The sequence below is a fragment of the Dermacentor andersoni genome, chromosome 4, assembly GCF_023375885.2.
Source record: "Dermacentor andersoni chromosome 4, qqDerAnde1_hic_scaffold, whole genome shotgun sequence".
Taxonomy (NCBI): Eukaryota; Metazoa; Arthropoda; class Arachnida; order Ixodida; family Ixodidae; genus Dermacentor; species Dermacentor andersoni.
The window spans coordinates 3,989,426-4,008,698 of NC_092817.1; the positions used below are offsets into that span (position 1 = coordinate 3,989,426).

The 19,273-nt window shown below is 48.5% G+C and overlaps 1 protein-coding gene and 1 long non-coding RNA gene across 7 annotated transcripts in view; one reads left to right on the forward strand and one right to left on the reverse strand.

Annotated features, from left to right (window-relative positions):
* LOC126535889 (proton channel OtopLc-like) overlaps positions 1 to 4,528 on the forward strand; it is a 219,194-nt gene extending 214,666 nt beyond the window's left edge. For all 6 annotated transcript variants that reach the window (XM_055073321.2, XM_055073323.2, XM_055073322.2 and 3 more), the window contains 2 exons: positions 604 to 757; positions 3,218 to 4,528. In XM_055073321.2, the coding sequence (XP_054929296.1) occupies positions 604 to 757; positions 3,218 to 4,125 (1,062 nt within the window). In that variant the 3' untranslated portion in view covers positions 4,126 to 4,528. The remainder of the gene's footprint in view (positions 1 to 603; positions 758 to 3,217) is intronic.
* Positions 4,529 to 14,368: 9,840 nt separating this feature from the next.
* Positions 14,369 to 19,273, reverse strand: part of LOC129386084 (uncharacterized) — a 73,516-nt gene continuing 68,611 nt past the window's right edge. Inside the window, exons 2-4 of the long non-coding RNA XR_008613555.2 lie at positions 15,560 to 15,622; positions 14,954 to 15,086; positions 14,369 to 14,468 (exon numbers count right to left, since the gene is read on the reverse strand). This is a non-coding gene — a long non-coding RNA (uncharacterized lncRNA). The remainder of the gene's footprint in view (positions 14,469 to 14,953; positions 15,087 to 15,559; positions 15,623 to 19,273) is intronic.

Consider the following 19,273-nt stretch of genomic DNA (forward strand, 5'->3'; position numbering starts at 1 on the left):
AACCCTTTTTCATTTATCTTTACAATCTCAGGTAGCGATTGAGGGGCTTAGTGCTGTTCTTGCCCTGAACGCCAACCCTAGCCGCAACAGTGCATATGGACCAATGCACTGTATGGCGTGGTGCAGTGTGGTGTGGTGGTGTGTGCCGTTGTGAACATGCACTGTACCCATTTTGAGATTGCGGCTTGTATCCTCTCCAACCAATCTGCTTTAATGGTTGCTATTTCATGCTTACGTCTGCTCTCGATTATGGGAGAGCCGGAAATTTTTTCATGTTGCTCAACACATTTCTTATTGACACTTTTCATCAATTTATAATATTTGAGAAGTTCAATAATTAAGACTAATTATGTAATAAGGCGTAATGAAAAATATCTGAGTATCTCCAAAAACAACATTACACTAGTTCTGTCCAGCTACGTGGAATTTGCATAATTTAGTTTGGCTGATATATATATATATATATATATATATATATATATATATATATATATATATATATATATATATATATATATAATACAAGTTCTAGTGTCGTTTAGATGCATAAGGTACCCCGCCGCAGATTGTGTACAATCAAGGCTTTCTTTATTTTTCCTACAGATTGTAATCAACAGATTTAAGGAAGTGGCAAGATTTGGCGTGATGCACCTAATAGCGACGTCACTCCACACATGGTTCAGCACTATAGTCGACGACGCAATGAGCAGCCATGCTCACCATCACAGCGACGACCACCACGGAAACTTATCAAACGGTACAATGTCACTCATTCGGTCATACTGCGAAGCTGCTATGAGTACTACAATAACTGAAATAAATAGCGTTTGCTAAATGTCTAAAGAATGTTCAGCCGGTGTTTCTGCAGGTAAACGCTTCTGTAAGGGAAGTGACTACGACACAAATTTCAGCATTCTTCAGTACTTTTTTAAAGTGCGGTGATCTAAGAACTTGCTTTTCTTTGGCACTGTGACAAGTGATGGCTTGAGTGAGGAAATGTATTTGAGCTATGTGTAGCCCGCAAGAAGTGTATTGCCATGCGACAGTGGTAATCGTTTGGAATTATTGGACTTTTGCTTTTTATAGTATGCATAAACAAATTTAAAAACAAAAACTACTTTAGGTTATATGTTATTTTTCGGCTTATACTTTGGAGATTTTCTGCTTCTAAATACATATTTAGACCTTTTGCACTATCGCTTTTGGGTTTGTACTTGACAAAGCATTGCTGCGAACGTTATTGCAGTCGAGACAGAATTAGTGAACGAAAGAGAAGCCTAATACTTTGTCTTATTTAGTAGCGAAGAACATCTCGCCCGCTAGTCAACCACTTACATCTGCATCGACACACAAAACGAGAAATGAGACCGACGAGCGCGAATGTTCAACTATGTTAATCATGTGCGCTGTCTTCATAATATATGGCTAATTCTAGGCACGCGCAAGATTATTACAAGGTATATAGAAGCAACAGGCAACATCATATAACCGAAGGCACAGTTGCGAATCGTTCAAAATATTTATATATAGCACTTGACTTCTGAACAAGCAAACTGGAGCTTTATTTACGCAGGAGAATGTTTTATTCTGTCTATAATTGCTTCTATAAGTAGTTTTTTTTTTCTCGCTTCAATCGCATACATACCTATCAGGTAGGACGCTCTACTTCTGCGCCGTGGCAGTTTGCGTGCCTCTGCTAAGGAAATTCCTCGGAGCGCGCAAATCTGGTGGTTTCCACAAGCACAGTAGTCAGGCCTATTTGATACTCGCGGCGGCAAACTTCCTGTCTGAGATAATATTTCGGGCAATCAGGGTACTCAGGCAATGCCAGAGCACGCTAAAATGAACTTCGATGGAAAGTAATGGGAATGCGCATTTCATAGTTTGCATGTCTGGGCCACGGCTAAAGGAAATCGTTGGGTCGTATTATTTATGGATTAGACTGGGTTCATTTGTTCCTCCGAATTGCTCTACTACACACCAGACTTGTACGCATCATGGAAGATAAGTAACGAATCACAGTTACAAATACTTTTTTTTGAAAATGTGATTGATTACTGTTACCGATTACTGAACGCGACAATAACTGAGCACTTATTAAAAGACAGAGGTGCGTAAATGTCACTTCATTAATACTAATGGAATACCAATAGCAAGTATCGAATATCCAATCGAATATCGAACACTGCAATGCAGTCGCATACATTTGCAGCAGCAATATCTACTTCGGTATAGTTAGGCACCATGGTTGTAGTCACTGAAGAAAACAATGCACTAACTATAAGGCACAATTGCGACGACATTTCAGCACATTTCCAACAGTCATTTAAGAAACTTGCACTTTCCCCGAAAGAGGAAGCATCGCCTGCGATTGCAAATTAGTTGACTGCTATAGGAAGTAAATACAGTATCGTTATCTGCTCTATAAACTCGTAAACACTCGTTTATTAACTAAATATACAGCCATGATGTAACGCTTGCACAGGCAAACATGAGCACGTCTCGCTCGATGAGCGCTGACACTAACTGTCAAAACATCGGCCTGAGGAAGAGCGGCAGCAGCAGCGAGCGAATCGACCTTCGTGCTGCCTCTCGCCTCGACGCGAACTAAGCGGTGAGAACACAGTGCACCCGAAGCTACCTGCCCTCGACGCACCTACATGCTATACTTGTCACAGATCAGTTTTAAGTAGAGCCTGCGCAGCCCATGATGCTCGTAGACCGATAGATCGCAGCCGATGAAATCACGATGCGAAACACGACACCACGGCGCAACCGTGTGACACGTTTCGGGTCCCGTTCAGTTGCTCCGCTTACGATTGCCACAAGAGGGCGCGGCGCGTGAAACTTGCTCAGAGGAGGAACTCGCTGGCCAGAAGGAGGAACAGAGCCAGTTGCTCGATTCTCGCTCCCTTCATTTAGAGTGTAGCGGCCTTGTAGATGCTTTTGATACGTCTAAAATGGATAGATGCTCGCAATCCTCAGAATTGTTTTCTTTCTACACATTTCCATGTTCTGTTATATTCGATCTCACTTACGCTAAAGCTGTACTAAAAACCCTGATGCACACAGCAGCTCGCGCCATTTATTTGCACGTGCTAGAATATTATTTGAATGGAGTGCACTGCCATAAAGGCACGTGCCATTTGCCAAGTCTACCTATTGCACCATTTATTTCAAATACCTAATAGCCCGTTGTACAATGTTCTTCATGCAGCCTCTCACCCACACCAAACCACGACCGGCGGTTGCAAGGGACCTTACAGCCCAACGTTCAGCTCGGCGGCTTACCTATACCCGTGCACCATCGAGTTCAGTATTATATTGGCAGGAGTGTGGTTCATCGTGTGGCAGAACATTGGCAACGTCCACCTGCACTCCAAGTCGCACCACCTGGAACAGAAGATCGACGGGCCGGAGGGCAACCACGAAATAACTTACGAGAGCAACGTGGTCATAAGCGCAGACTGCCACGCGGCCAACAAGGGCCTCTTCTCCGGCATTCTCGTCCTCCTCACGTCCATAATCACCGTCATCATCTTCTTCGTGGTGCTCCAGGGAGAAAACTTCAGGGTAGTTGGTGGAACCATCTACAACTGCCAGGAAGGCATTCTCACAGCTTTGGGACTGCTGGCGAGCATCGTGGCCTATTTCAAAGTGATTCAGTTGGACCAAAATGCACACCCCGTGACATTCCTGGACAACTTCTTGCTTTTTATTCCGCTTCCTTTTTTCTTCATTCACGCCATCTTGTGCATAATGGCGGAACTTCATTTGTCGGACACCTTCCGAATTGTGCTTCGGGTGGTGGCGCTCGTGCAGATCATCATCCAGACACCGGTGCTTGTCGACGGGCTCCGAAGGTGCAGCAACTCGCATGTGCTGCGCTACCGCAAACCCGGTCGGGAGATCATCACCTTCCTGCTGATTCTGAATGTCACGCAGTGGGTTGTGTTTACGGTGCAGCAAAAGCACATCGACGACTTGATTGCTGCCAAAATAGTCTACGGGAACCTCTGGTCCTTTATTGGGCACGCTACAATCCCACTCATGCTCTTCTATAGGTTTCATTCGGCCGTCTGCCTGGCGGACATTTGGCAGGCGGCTTATCACAAAGGCGAGTGACAACAGTCGCCCGGGACTATACGGCTTCTGTCACAATGCTCCGCATGGCGGAGATCTATAGTGCAGGCAGCGGTCCCGAGTGAAATCAGGGTCAAGACTGTACGGGACCACATACACGTGGTCCTGACGAACGCCCAAGCGGTTTCCAATGTTTCCACCTAACGTTTTAGGACTACCGATTTACCATCGTTGAGAAAAAATACTTGTGGACTTTCAGTGCGATACACTCTTAGCTCTTCTACCTGCCTCTCTGCTTTAATCTAATAACACCTCGTCAAGTTCAAAGCATTATCACACCTTTACAGCGCGCATTGTGCTACAAAACTATGAATAAAAAAACACTGATGACGCTTTGTGTTGTGCCATTTTACGCAATAAAGACAAATATTATTCGAAAGAACAATATTTTGTTAACGAGTGTTATCGTTTACCTTTACCTAATTAAAGGTGTCATTTTCGGGTTAATTTCAAGAAAAGGCATGTTACATTGTTAATGCTGTGACTTGTCCCGCGCTAGGATTTCCGAGTCGAAAAGAGCGGTATTCCTAACAGTTCATTTCGAATTTAGATTTAGAGCACTTCGGAACAATATTCTCAAGCCTTTTTTAAGAAGGACTTTCCTGTTGCAGACAAAGAGCGCCTGTTAGTGAAGCTTTCGTGCAAACATTCGTAACTGGCTCAGCAACTGTGTTCTATCGACTCCTGCGGCTGATTACTGTTGTGGATTTGAAAACTTTGCGATTCATCGGGAATCGTTGAGGAGGAACAGAAGTAAAGTCACGGGGCCCTTACGTGTGATTTCCTTTCATTGGACTTCCATTTGCTTCAGCCTACGTATGCGGGCAATTTTGGCAGTGAAATGCAGTCGCAATGTTGATGTTCAGGCGAGTGAAGGTTGCGACACCACAGTCAGCGTCCTGCAGCTACGACCCGGCCACATGAACATGGCAGGCAAATGCTTGCAAATTTGCACACATCACTTCGAAATCCTCACTGTGCGCTTTTCTCTCATAATAAGTTTTTCTCGGTGTCTTTATTTCCTGGAAGCGCTTTTCAGCGGTCTCCGTAGGCGGTAAGAGCTGCGGCCAAATTCTTCTTCACTTAGTGCAGTCTATGACTTCTCTAATATAGGCAATCCAAAATCAAGAAAGGGGCTGACAGACGGAATAGCACACTGTGGTATAAAATTTATAAACAGGGATAAGGTGCCTCAGAAAGGCTGGCCAATGTTTCGATAGGAGGACCTATCTTCGTCAAAGGAGCCCTCGTCATCGTCGGCATGTTAGTTTTAAAGGGTTAGTGCAGTGACGTTACGTGCGGTTGTTGTCGGTGGCGGTTGGTTATAAAAGGAGAGACTTCAGAGATAATGAGCGCTGTCGCCTGAAGCCTGTGGGCGTGGTTCCCAAGACCACGGGACAAGAGCGGGTGAGAGGTGGGATGGCGGGAAGAAAAGAAAGAACAAGAGAAAAAGGGGGGGGGGGGGGGCATGGCAGGGCGTTGGGGAAGCGAGAGGTTAGGGACCATTCAGGGGTGTCGTTGGTGACATGTTCTTGTGGTGTTAGAAGAGCCGGTCAGGCGGTAAGTGCGCGAGTAACACAAAAGACCCCGCCAAAAAAACCTTAATTTAAAAGAGTGACTTTAGTAGCATAGCAGCAATTCGTCGAGTAATTTTGAAGAAGTTAAGATGGCGGCAAGGAGTCTGGGGTGCAATGTATGGGGTAACTGGAAGGCAGCAGCATGGTCTTTCAAGGGACGTTAGCCCCAGTAGCTTAACGTAGGTGTCGTTACGGTGGTATACAGAAAAAAAAATATGGGGTTTTACGTGCCAAAACCATTTTCTGATTAAGAGGCACGCCGTAGTGGAGGACTCCGGAAATTTCGACCACCTGGGGTTCTTTAACGTGCACCTAAATCAAAGTGCACGGGTGTTTTCGCATTTTGCCCCCATCGAAATGCGGCCGCCGTGGCCGGGATTCGATGCCGCGACCTCGTGCTCAGCATCTATAACACCATAGCCACTGAACAACCACGGCGGGTGTGGTATACAGAAATGGCGATACCCTGTGTGGCTGAGGCGCCGAAAAAGTTATACTGACGTCTGGGACATTGGTCTGTGTTGGTGAGGGCGGTTCAAAAATATAGAATAAAAAACAGACAAAAAAAAAGAAAAGAAAGTTGGGGTAACCGAAACCGAAATAACAAATAGGGGGGTGACGTACGCAGAAGCCGGCGGGGGCAGGTGTACATGGGAAAAAGGTGTCGTACAGTTGATATAAATGTAAGAACATGAAAGAGTATATTAAATTGAGTAGTAGGCAGGGAAAACATTTCGAAATGGAGGAATAGGTGAGGTTAAGAATTAAGGCTAGGTTAAATGATGTGTTTTGTGCCTGGGTTGATGATATGAGAATTTCAGATTTAAGTTACCGATTTTAAAGTCTCTAAGTTGCCACGTGCCAAATTAATTCCCGTCGGGTGTAGGCAAACTTGTGTGAGAGGTATGATTCCGTATATTCCCTTTCGCGAGGAGAACGGAAATTCGTTTGCAGTATATAGAGTTCTTTATTATATATTTTTTGAAACATCCTCACCAACACATCCCAAAGTCGCAGACGTCAGTATACCTTTTTCGGCGTCTCAGCCACACAGGGTATCGCCCTTTCTGTATACCGCCGTAACGGCACCTACGCTAAGCTACTGGGGCTAACGTCCCTTGAAAGACCATGCCGCTGCCTTCCAGTCACCCCCCACATTGCACCCCAGACTCCTTGTCGCCATCTTAACTAATTCAATATTACTCCACGCATTGCTGCTATGCTACTAAAGTCAGTCTTTCAAATTAAGTTTTTTTGGGGGAAGTATATTGTGTTACTCGTGCACTTACCGCCTGACCGGCTGTTCTAAAACCACAAAAACATGCCGACAACGACACCCCTGAATGCCCCCTAACCTCTCGCTTCCCTAACGCCCTCCCATGCCCCCCTTTTTTTTCTTGTTCTTTCCTTTTTTTTTTTCTTGGTGTCCCCCCGCAGTTCTTTTTTTCGCTCCTTTTCTTTCTTTTCTTTTCTGCCCGCCATCCCACCACTCTTCCCATTTTGTCCCCTGGTCTTGAGAACCGCGCTTGCAGACGTCAGGCGACAGCGCTCATTATCTCTGAAGTCTCTCCCTTTATAACCAACCGCCACTGACAACAACCGCACGTGACGTCACTGCACTAACCCTTTAAAACTAACATGCAGACGATGACGAGGCCGCCTTTGACAAAGAGAGGTCCTCCTATCGAAACGTTGGTCAGCCTTTCTGAGGCACCTTATCCCTGTTTATAAACTTTATACCACTAATATAGGCAGACGTATTGTGACGAATAAGTGAATATTTGTCTACCTATTTGATACATACGTGACCTGTAAACGTATCTTTGCGATTTTTAAACATGAACAGTATTTTTAGCGCTGAATAATATGTAGTTTTACATTAAATTACGTTGGAGATCTGACCGCCTTTTCAAGGAACGTGAACGCTTGCTGGCGTTCACTGCAATCAGTAGTCTAAGGCACAAGTGAAAGGCGCGTGGAGCAGACGCTGGTCGACTGAGCAAAATACCGCTTCCACGGCTCTGTAGCTATCGCCGCTTCTGACGTTTATACAAAAGAACCGCCTACGGACGACGTTTTTCACTGGCCGTGGTGGGAGCGCCTTCACCTAGCGGCAGCTACAATGAAACGCGGCGCTTCATGGAGAACCCAGGCCCGAGTATCGTGGCAATGAGTAACCATAATTTCACGAATAAGGAGTTCGTATATTACAACAGAGCCCTTCTCTTCAGCACGCACATCGAGCAAGAAAAATTTGAAAAGGAATTCTTATTGAAAATAAACATGTTAACGGCTATCGAGGACGCATTGAAAAGGACAGGCCAGCTCGTTGTGTTTACCGCATTTGTGTAGTGTTAATAGATGCGGCGAGGAAAGTAACATTAAAGGTGAATGATTAGATTTTAGTAGGAGTGGGTGAATATTCCAAGTTACAAGACGGAATCCTGTCCACTGCCCAATATGCGAGGAATTCCGGGAAAGCGTCCTCCCGCCGAGGTGCTTGACGCGACAATATAGCAGCGACAGCGACGGTAGTGAGCTCATCAATCCGCGTCACCGCGTACTGCACCACCAGCACTTCATCGACGCCGGCAAGACGCCGACGAGCACTCACTAGACCATTTCACTGCAGGACCCTTTGTCAATTTAGCTTGCGAACGACAGCAGCGCAAGTGACGACGGCGAATCGTCGCAGTGTGACGGCATTCATGGCCGGCGACTACAATAATGTATTGTGAATTACAGCGCACACCGGGGACAAGAAAGAAGAGGACAGTGCTTGATATTTCCTGTCCCGGTGTGCGCTGTAATTCCGAGTAACACGAAACATCAGCTAGCCAGCCGGTCACCAACCTTTTTGGACGCCAATAAAGCTAGCCGGCTGACCGTCTTCGTGCGATAGATTGCTAAGCGATACTACAACACTGAATGCAACTAAACAGCCACAGTGACTCTGTTTCTATGTATAATTAAGCACGCTTCCAATGAGTCCAAGCGTTATTTCACGATTAAAACGCACCGACATCAATCCTCGCCAGCGGCCCAAACGTTGAATCGGTGGCAATTCCGTTCAGCGGAGATTAGGCCTATAGTGTACCTGACGAACATGAATGAACTGAAGGCTAAAGAATTAACACAAAGGAAACTGGTTTTCAGTTCAGTTCCATCTATCGCGTATTGAAGTCAACCATCCACCACTTGATGCGGTGGCTACGCAACAGGCGACAAGACCGTGTGGTGTTGGTGAAAAACTTTATTGAGTAATGACAGGAGAGAGTTGGGGACGGCCTTAACGGCCGGCCCCTCACAGTGATTAGGGAGTGGTCCCTAATCCGAGACCCCTGTGGCTTCTACTGCAGCACGCGCTCGGGCCACTAGGGCACGTAGATCCTCCAGGGTCGAGCAGCTGAGCAGGGCAGCCTCCCAGCTTTCTCGGTTTATGGGGAAATGGGAAGAGGTGTGGCGGGACTACCGGGTTTGAGGGGCAGACCCACACCATGTAAAAGGGATGGTCACAACACCATGTGGAAGTATGGCGAACGGATGGTCACAGTGTGGGCAGGCCCCGGAGAATGCCGGGTTAAAGTGTTTGAGTATTGCTGGGCACAATAGCGTGTTGGTGTGAGACGGACGAGCCAGCGCTCGTCCGTCTTGTTTAGGCCCGATGCCGGGGGTGGGAATCTAAGCCTGTACAATTTGTTCAGAGCAGTGATTTTTTTTAAGGACGTAGCCGGATTCGGTGCTGGAACATCAGGCGATGGAGGGCAAGAAGGATCCCGGTAATTTAGTGCGCGGGCTGAGGCATCGACAGCCTCATTCCCACCTAGCCTTGTATGGCCAGGGGTCCAGATGATTGTACGCGGGTTCAGGCGATCGAGATAGCAGCATCGTTTAAGAATTTGGGCTGCGCGTTCAGTGATGCAACCCCGGATGAGATTTTGGCATGCAGCCCGTGAGTCGATAATGATGATACGAGATGTGGGGTCAGGTGCGGCGAGTGCTATGGCGACTTCCTCCGCGTGTGTGATGTCGGGTGCTCGAAAAGTGAGCCCTTACATAGGTACGTTTTCCTGAACCACAGCTGCCGTGTACAACCCGCCGTGATGCGGGCCGGATGCGTCCGTGTGGAAGATCCCCGTGCGTGAGCTATAGCGTTGCTGTAGGGCGTTAGCCCGGGTTATACACCTACCATCATGGGTCCCCTTAGCCATGTTTCGGGCAGGGCACCATGCCAGTCCTCAGGCATCGTAGTCCACTCTTCTATCGAGTAAGTGTAGATGTGTAAACGGTGTAGGAGGCTTCTCCCAGCCTGCGACGTACGAAGTCACAGCTACTGGTTGCTGAGATGAGTTCCTTTAAGTTCCCCGCATGTGTTTGTCATGCCCAGGGCTGCGAGACGTTGGTTAGATGTTGAGATGGGGAGGTCAAGGGCACGTTTGTAGATTTGGCGGAGTATACAGTCGAGTGTATTCTCATCGCATTTACGCAGACGCAGGTAGGGGGTCGAATACATGATCCCGCTGGTCACGAAAGCGTTGGCGAGGCGCAGATCATCCGTTCTCCGCAGGCTTCCCCGTTTATTCGAAACCCTGCGGACGCTATGGCCCACCTGATCCCCTACCCTGCGCAGTTTACGCAGGGTTGTGTCAATCTTGCGGTGTGTGTGAATGAAGAGCCCAAGGAATCTGATTTCATCACGTTCCGGGATAGGCCCGGCACGCAGGGAAAGTTATATTTGTGCGGTGTTCTTTGGTTTGGGGCGATGATGCACATATTCTGATTTGGCAGGTGAGCGATCGAGACCACAACAACGGGCGTAGTCGTCTACTACCGACACTGCTTGTCGCAGGCACGTCTCGATGCTGCCAAGAGATCCCTGGGTTGCCCATAGCGTGATATCATCAGCGTACATAGCGTCCTGCACGCCTGGGACGTCATTGAGCAATGGGGGGGAGGTGAGCCATGGCAAGGTTGAACAGGAGAGGAGAGAGGACCGCTCCTGGTGGTGTTCCCCGCGTAGAGGGGGCACGCGCCATGCTCCCTGTCTTGAATACGGAGGTATGTCTACCGTTCCATGAGAAATTGGCGAACATACCTGAAAGCATTATGCCCATAGTTTCTCTGTGAGACGTTATCGAAGCCTTATCCCTTGAGGTCTAAGCTGAGGACTACCTTGTCATCAATGAGGTGCTCAACTGGTTCGATAACGTCCCGGTATAGTTGCATGAGAATGTCCTGTGCAAAGCGATGTGGGCGAAAACCATACACCGTGTCCCCAAAGGTGTGTTGGGCTTCCAGGTATTCAGAGGGCCTATCTGGGACCATGCATTCCATAAGCTTCCCCACACAGGAGGTTAAGGAAATGGGTCTTAGACTTTCGATGGTAATGGATTCGCCTGTTTTGGGTATGAAAGTAACCAAGGCTGTTTTCCAACCAATAGGTAGGGGTTCAAGCCCCACCCAGGTCTGATTGAAATAGTCGTGGGAGTGAAGGGGCGCCGAGTCAGGGAGGTGGGCTAAAAGCCTAACCATCACTCGATCCCTGTCTGGCGCAGTACCTCGTTTCATTTTGGACAGGGCCGCCTCCAGATCGTGGAGTTGGAAGGAACGGTCCAGGTCAGCGTTCTCCATGCCTGCATAGGAGTACACCGGTCCGAGGGGGTCCTGTTGGCGACCGAGATATTTATCTCTGTGCGCTTGAGCCAATTTCTCCGCGTCTACCATGTATGCGTGAAGTGTACGCTGTAAGTGTTTTTATATTTCTGTGCGTGTTTGGCTATGGTCTATGAGAGCACTGGAAAGACGCCAGGTGTTACGACTTGACATCTGCGTAGCCCAGTTAGAATCGGCGAGCTGGGCCACGTACTCGTCCGCTTCTTCTGTGAGGGCTGCGATTCGTAGTTCGAGTTTTCGGTTGTGTTTCTTTCGGCGCCATCGGCGGGGTAGGCTTTGCCGAGCCTGCCAGAGGCGCAAGAGGTGGTTGTCCACTGCAGGTGTGGCCTCTGAGAGTTGAACCGTCTGCTCGGCGTGACGAAGTGACGACACGAGGTGTTGAGACTAGGTGGCGTAGCCCTGGTGGACTATGGGGATCGAATTGGTATACTCCGATCGGAATTTACTCCAGTCGGGGAGTTTCGCCTCTCGGTAAGGAAGGGTAAGCGGCTGTGTTCGGATTGGGGAGAGGACAATGCAGTGGTCACTGCCGAGGGTTCCCTCGGTGTTGAGCTTATCTGTGTGTCTGATGTTTTTGATAAGTGAGAGGTCGGTACATGTGTCGCGAGTCACGCAGTTGCCAATGCGTGTTGGGTGTGTAGGGTCCGTCAAGAGGGTAAAACCCATGGTAGAAACGAGTTCCGCCAATTTTCTACCCCGTCATTCCTCCTGATGGTAACCCCAAAGGGTGCTGGGGGCATTAAAGTCACCTACTATGACCAATGGTTCCTTGCCTGCCGCCGCGCGTGCTTTACTAAAAATGTCGGTGTAAGTTATGTTGGGCAGTTTAGGTGAACTGTAAATGTTAAGCATGTGTATGGATGGGTCCTGTTTCCTAAGTGGGAGGGGGGTCACCAAAGCATACGAGTGAGGCGGGTCGCATTCTAGATCCACCAAGTTGGCGGTGTAATTTCGGTGCATGCATATATCGGTTTGTGTATCCCTTTGATACATGGTATAACTTGTAAGGGCGGCGTGCTCGCCTGGCTCCTGGAGAGCAACTACAGTGGGTAAATGGGGATAGGTAGGTGGAGCCGGAGAGCAGCCCGCTTAGTGCGGGCTCGAAATCCCCGGCAATCCACCTTTTTCATGGCGCGACGGCGCATGCGCACTGCCCTAGCGGATTAGTCGCGAAACGTTTTGGAAGTGTCGCGCGCGTCGCCGCGCGCCGCGAAGTCCCCCGAAAAAAAAAAAAGCGCTCGGGCGCGCGCTACTGCAAACACTCGTGCCGTGTACCGCACTCGACGTCGGTACGGTGCCGAAAACGTGCGTAGCGTAAGACTGCAACTCCACTTTAAAAGAGAAAGCGGTCAGGGCATCGTCCGAGTTGTCCGGACTGCACCGTGAGCCAGGTAGTTGCCGCCTTTCATGAATGGCTCGCTAATTTAACGAAAAATCCGTGTGTTACACTTGGGCGACACTTAAGTACATCACGTTGCTGACGAAGTCTTTTTGCAGCGTTGGTCCTCGCTTGCTGGTGGTGGCAGCGCGTTCCTGACTGCACGTACTTGTAAGGCCCGGCAACACTGGGTCGATACGAGACCGACAAGACGCTCACTCCAATGATCGACCGACTATTGTGTGCCACTGAAACCTTTTTATCATACCAGATCCACAACGACGCAACCAACGAGCGCGAGTTGTGCTGCGACGGGCTTTCTTGTCGACGGCACCGACAAAATCAGCGTGCCGACCATCGTTCGACCGAACCCCGCGCGATCGGACGTCGAACCGACAACACAGTAGCGACAGCGTCTTCGCTTGTATATATAATTAATCGTGTTAAAAAAGAGTCAAGCACGCCTACCAAGTTGAAATGCACAAGCTCCTTTCAAGCCGTGCCAACGAAGCTTGAGTCAATGTCGATCCTGTTCAGCGAAGGTTAACCTGGCGCCGTCGAGTTCATGCACTCGCTACCGGTGGACCTGAACAGAAATGTAAGCAGTTAGGTGGAACGAAACTGCTTTTATAGTTCAATTCTGGCCTTAGCGATTTGAAATCAGCTACACTTCGCACGTCGCGTACACAATAATCGGTAAGCGGCGACACAGCGCTGTGCCAACACCTACGTCACCCTACCTGTAAGCTGTCGGTCGCATTCGCTTGCTGAGCCGCGCTTCAACCAGAGCGAGGGGTGCCGCGAAATCCCTTTGTTCAGAAGATGCACTGTATATCGCTTCCGCTGCTAGCCCGCAAGTGTCGAAGTGGGGGCGGGCGGTTAACGAGCGCATCCATTGCCTGTGTTAGCGAGGCCATTTGGGCCTTAAGTTATGGAATTTCGATTCGTTCCCGCAAGGGACTGGGAGGTATGGGCGGTTTGGGTGGGTTCGTGGGGGGGGGGAGGTTGCGGTGGGGAGGCTGCCCTACCCATGGCGCTCACCTGGGGTCCTTGTCGGATGCGGGAAGCGCATGTGAGTTCCCCTTGGGCAGCAAGCTGGAGTCCGGGTGGCCACGGATGCGAAGTTGGGGAGGCAGGTGGGCCCTGCCTCGATGGAGACCTCTCGATGGGAAATCCCGGCGAGCCCACGGTTTCGGAACGACGACGAAATCCGTCGTTTTTGGCTTCGGCAGAGGTTGCCACATGGGTTTCTTCTTCCCCTGCTGCGGGCCCGTGGAGCGCGTCGCAGGCGGCTGGAGCGTTGTGGAACGGGTGCGAGCTGCCGCGTCAGCAGCTGCCATTGCTGCGTCGTTCGCCCGCTCTCGTCATGCCACTGCGGCAGCAAGCGCGGTGCTCTTAAAGGTTTGGGACAGCTCCGATCTGCTGTCCGAGGTTTGGATGGTAGTCCACAGCATGCCCTGGGGGTCGTAACCGGTGTAAGTTTCCGCCTCAGGTGCGGGAGCAGTTCGCGGCCAATCGCCCGTTCTGCCGGGAGGCGCCATAGCCAGTAGACCTAGCCGGACCGCCGCCGGCGTCGATATGTAAAACGCCCCGGGAAAGTTGTAAAATGGGTCCACTTGCCGAAACGTGGTGTCCAGATGAGCCAGGTCACATTTCGGAGACGGTGGTAAGGTTCTCCAGGGGGTCCGAAGAGGTGGCTAGCGGTTCCGTGCGAAAAGTAATGTAAGTAATGTGGCACCAGGGTGCAACAAGTGGCACACAAGCACAAAGTGTTAACGTAATTGCAAAGCTAGAAAGATGAACACTGAATTCCACTAAAACATATTAGTTTGCGAATGACGGATGTAAAAGATGCCAGTATGAAGGGCAAGCATGCATAGTCATTTCAATTGTGAGGACAAACCAAGTTGAATGTAGGGGAGTTGCACTCGCTTCCTTGGAGTACAGTACTCGGATTTTGCTGCAAGAATGTTATGTCTTCATTGCAGAAAACGTATACCTTCACCGAGTACAAAGTAAATAAAATTGGGTGACATATAGCTGATCTGCGAAAACAAGCTCTTGTGCAGTACAATCACCCAAATAATATGCATACAGAATGCAAAGAGCAGTTATATGAGGCCTGCGTGACGTTTGTCATATACACAGCAAAGTCCTCTAATGTAAAGCAACTACTGCTTACCAGTGGTGTCTGGTTCCATCTCGTCCTCTCCATCCGATGAACAACCAAGCAATAAATTAATTGATACTTTATTCAGCTCCAATAGGCTGTGTTATCAAGCAGCGTCATAAGCACAATGTCAGATGTCCTAAAGCTGAAAAAAAGCAGACACATTTTACAAGTGACAAGACTTGGAGTAGGACATTTGTTCGCCTAGGGAAATCTACAGATAACAATTTTGTATATGGAGCTGTCTGGATTTTCACCTCAGGCTAGAAATTCATATGAAAGCAAGACCACTGTTCAAGGCAAAAATCTCAGGTAAACGCCGGAAACTTGAGTTAACTCCTACCAGCACGCCTACAGCACTCGACTGCTTCTGCTAGAGTAAGCGCACGTTGCTGCAGAAATGCAATATGTCTTCCCTAGCAGAAACGCTGCAGCATTCTCTAGTGAATCGCAGGTAATCTGAGTGACACTTCCCTGATCTGCGAAAAGCTGCATCTGTGAAGTAAAACCACACGCGTCACATTCATAGAATGCAAAGAGCAGTCATGTTAGGTCTGCGTGACATTTGTCATGGCTACACATTGCTTAAGGCTTCGATGAAAACAAAATATGGCTTACCAGTTGGATCCGGTTCCACGTCTCCCATACACATCGTTCATGCGACAGCATCTCCATCGGATTCTGCCAAAAAGAATAGTCATGCAATAAATTCAAACGAGCTTCAAGAAGCTGCGTTGTGCAGCAAGAGTACAAACATTCCATCACACGTTAAAAAGGAGACAGGCACACAAACTAAAAAACAGAGCTGTCTCGCTTGTCATCACTACCCGAGGGAACAAAGTGCCATGTGTGAAAGCTGGGCCAGTGCTCAAGGCTAAAATATCAGTGAAACGCAGGAAAATTGAGTGAACTCATTCCACCATGCCTACGGCCCTCGACTTCTTCTACTAGAGTAAGTGGACGTTGCTGCAGAAATGGAATATGTCTCCCCCAGCAGAAACGCTGCAGCATTCTGAAGTGAATCGCAGATAATATGAGTGACACTTCCCTGATATGCGAAAAGCTGCATCTGTGAAGTCAAACCACACGCGTCACGCACATAGGAAGGAAAGAGCAGTCATGTCAGGTCTGGGTGATATCTGTCATGACTACACATAGCTTAAGGGTTCGATAAAAAACAATATATGGCTTAACAGTTGGATCCGGTTCCGCATCTCCCTACCACAACGTTCATGCGACAGCATCTCCATCGTATTCTGCCAAAAAGAATAGTGATGCAATAAGTTCAAATGAGCTCCAAGAAGCTGCGTTGTGCAGCAGCAGTACAAACATTGCATCACTCGTTAAAAATGAGACGGGCACACAAACTAAAAACAGAGCTGTCTCGCTTGTCATCAGGACCTGAGGCAACAAAGTGCCATTGGTGAATGCTGGGCCAGCGCTCAAGACAAAAATTTAACGTAAACGCAGGAAAATTGAGTGAACTCATTCCAGCATGCCTACGGCGCTTTACTGCTTCTATTAGAGTAAGCAAAATGTCTTCCCCAGCAGAAACGCTGCAGCATTCCCTAGTGAGTTGCAGATAATCTGAGTGACACTTCCCTCATCTGCGAAAAGCTGCATCTGTGAAGTCAAACCACACGCGTCACACACATAGAAGGCAAAGAGCAGTAATGTCAAGTCTGTATGACATCTGTCATGGCTACACATTTGTAATGTAAACAACTACTCCTACATGCTTTCGTCTATTTCTGTCTTGTTCTCACGATATGCTTCCGATGACAAAAAACGTATGCCGTAAATTTCTTCGTGTTTCATGGACCTTCGTTATGCAGGAGCAGTATAACCATTTGCTCAAAATAAGAAAAGCACAAAATTCAACCAATGTGACTGACTCAGTGTGGCTTGTCCTAACTAACTGAAAGCTATGGCCGGCATTTCTGAATAGAAAGCAATGAACTTCCCTGCTTCAGCGTTCATGTTGTCTCGGCTGGCATAAGCAGCATAAGCTGCTACAACGCATCCTGTGTGAGCCGCTGAGCCGTGGTTAGAAGCTGCAAAAATGCGTCAGTGAGCTGAATCGATGGTAACCTTTAGCGGTAAGGGAGTCTGATCCATTGCAAGCACGGCGTACCTAATGTTCTATCATTGACAGGGAACGCTTTTGATAGCGCTGTAATGTGGAATTCTTGCGCGTCATTAAGACATTATAAGCTGTCACGTTGCCATGCTCATCACAGAAACATCTACATGGCTTGACCACCGCAGAAAACGATATGTATGCAGTTGCGAGACTGCGGGGACGTTATAAACACCACACGCCGTCATGCCTGCAAGGAGCCGCACATGTAGAGAATATTAGGTGGTGCCAGCCTTTCTAATCCTCATAGGTCCCGCGAATAACACGCTTCAGATTTCATAAATGGGAAAAGAGGCGATGTTATTTTATGTAGCATGAGAGAATCCATTTCTTTAAGGCGGAGTGATAGCAGGCCGCATACTTCAGCAGAGGGCACGCGAAATGTGAGCATCACCGGCCTGCAGCGCGCCGCAGCTGTACGACTTTGCAACCGCAACTGTACGAATTTTCAACCGCGACTTAGCCGAACAACGTTTTCGCTTCAACGTCAGTTCGAATGAGTCGCATTTCTTTTCTTGAGCTTCGCGGTTAGCCCTCTTGAAGGCAAAAATGCCAGGTGCCCAGTCCGGGCGGTTAGGGAATGGAGACGAAGCACCTGAGTTGATAAAATATAAATGCAGGCAATGTAACCTAATCACCCTAATCAGAAAGAACATCTCGTTCGTTGAGCATGAGGTCCGCGCATACAAAGCGCGCCTCGAGGCCCAGGTAATAACGATCGTCCTCAACAGAACCATCAATTTTAATATTTTCATTCCCAACGTGTACAGCGCACCACCGGACAGGAAAAGAGACGTCAAAACATTACTAGGCACCACGTCTATGGCGGCGGAAGTGCACCTCTCGTTGTGGCGGGTGACCTTAACGCACCCAATACGGAATAGGGGTACGGTTACAAAAGTGCAAAAGGGACGAACTTAGCCTTCAACACTGCAGAGCTCGCCTTAATACTCGTCACAGACCCAAGGCTCCCCACTAGACCCGATAATTCGGTCAGTGTTGATACGACCCCCGATCTCACCTTCCTCCGAGGTATCGAAGGCAGGTGGGACAACCTTCAGGAGGGGCTAGGCAGTGACCATAACGTGCTTGAAATTCTGCTGCGTGTCAAACCCAGACCACCCGCGAGATATGAGTTTGTGGACTGGGACCTTTTTCGAAAAATCAGAAATAAAACAGTCCCGCCAGACGAGACGCATGCAGATCTGCTAGAGAATCTGAACATGGCAGTTAAAGGAGCAACCAAAAAAATCATTACGGATCTTGAAGTTCCTAAAATGGACTCGAAACTCGGTCACCTTCTGGAGGCCAAACACGCCTTCTCAGCCACGTGGAAGACGCAAAAGCTTAATCGTAGACTCAGATCGAAAATCACGCTTCTTAACAAGGAGATTGAAACCTATTCGGCCCAGCTCCCCCGGCAGCAATGGGATGAGAAGTGTACCGAAACGGACGGCCGTATGCGAAGAGGTAGCCAATGGAGCTTATTGAAAAGTCTCCTCAACGATAAACAGTCTAAGGACACGCTTAGCCTTGCAACGGATAGCCTCATAAAGAAGCAAACCGCAATCGGTCTGTCTCACCGACAGGGAATTAGTGAACAACTTAGCACATACTTATCTCCCCCTCCCCAAAGACGCGGATCGCCCGGTAGAGCGTGTAAACTACATGGGATTCTCGGCACCTGATCTAGACGAACCTTTCACCGTGTCCGAGATCAGACCCGTTCTCTTCAATCTAAATGGCAGATCAGCCCCGGGACCGGATGGAATCAAGAACAAGCTCCTCAGGAACCTAGACGATAGGGCATTCAAGATAGTCCCGGCGGCAATAAATGAGGTATGGAAAACTGGACAAGTACCGATACACTCGCGTACCGCAAAAGTGGTACTCATACCCAAACAATGAAAACCCCCACGTATAAATAATATGCGGCCTATTTCCCTTACATCATGCATCGCCAAAATTGCGAATCACGAGGCACATAACAGGGTTACTGAACATATTGAAAAGAAGGAGCTCTGTAGACACAACCTACTCGGGTTTAAACAGGTGTTTTTGACACAGGACGCTATGCTTTTGCTTAAAAGAGCAATCTTTGGTAACCCTACTCGCGATGAGAGAGGGATCCTCGCACTGGACCTCTGCAACGCCTTCGACAGGGTCCCGCATAAACGCATCCTCACGGAGAT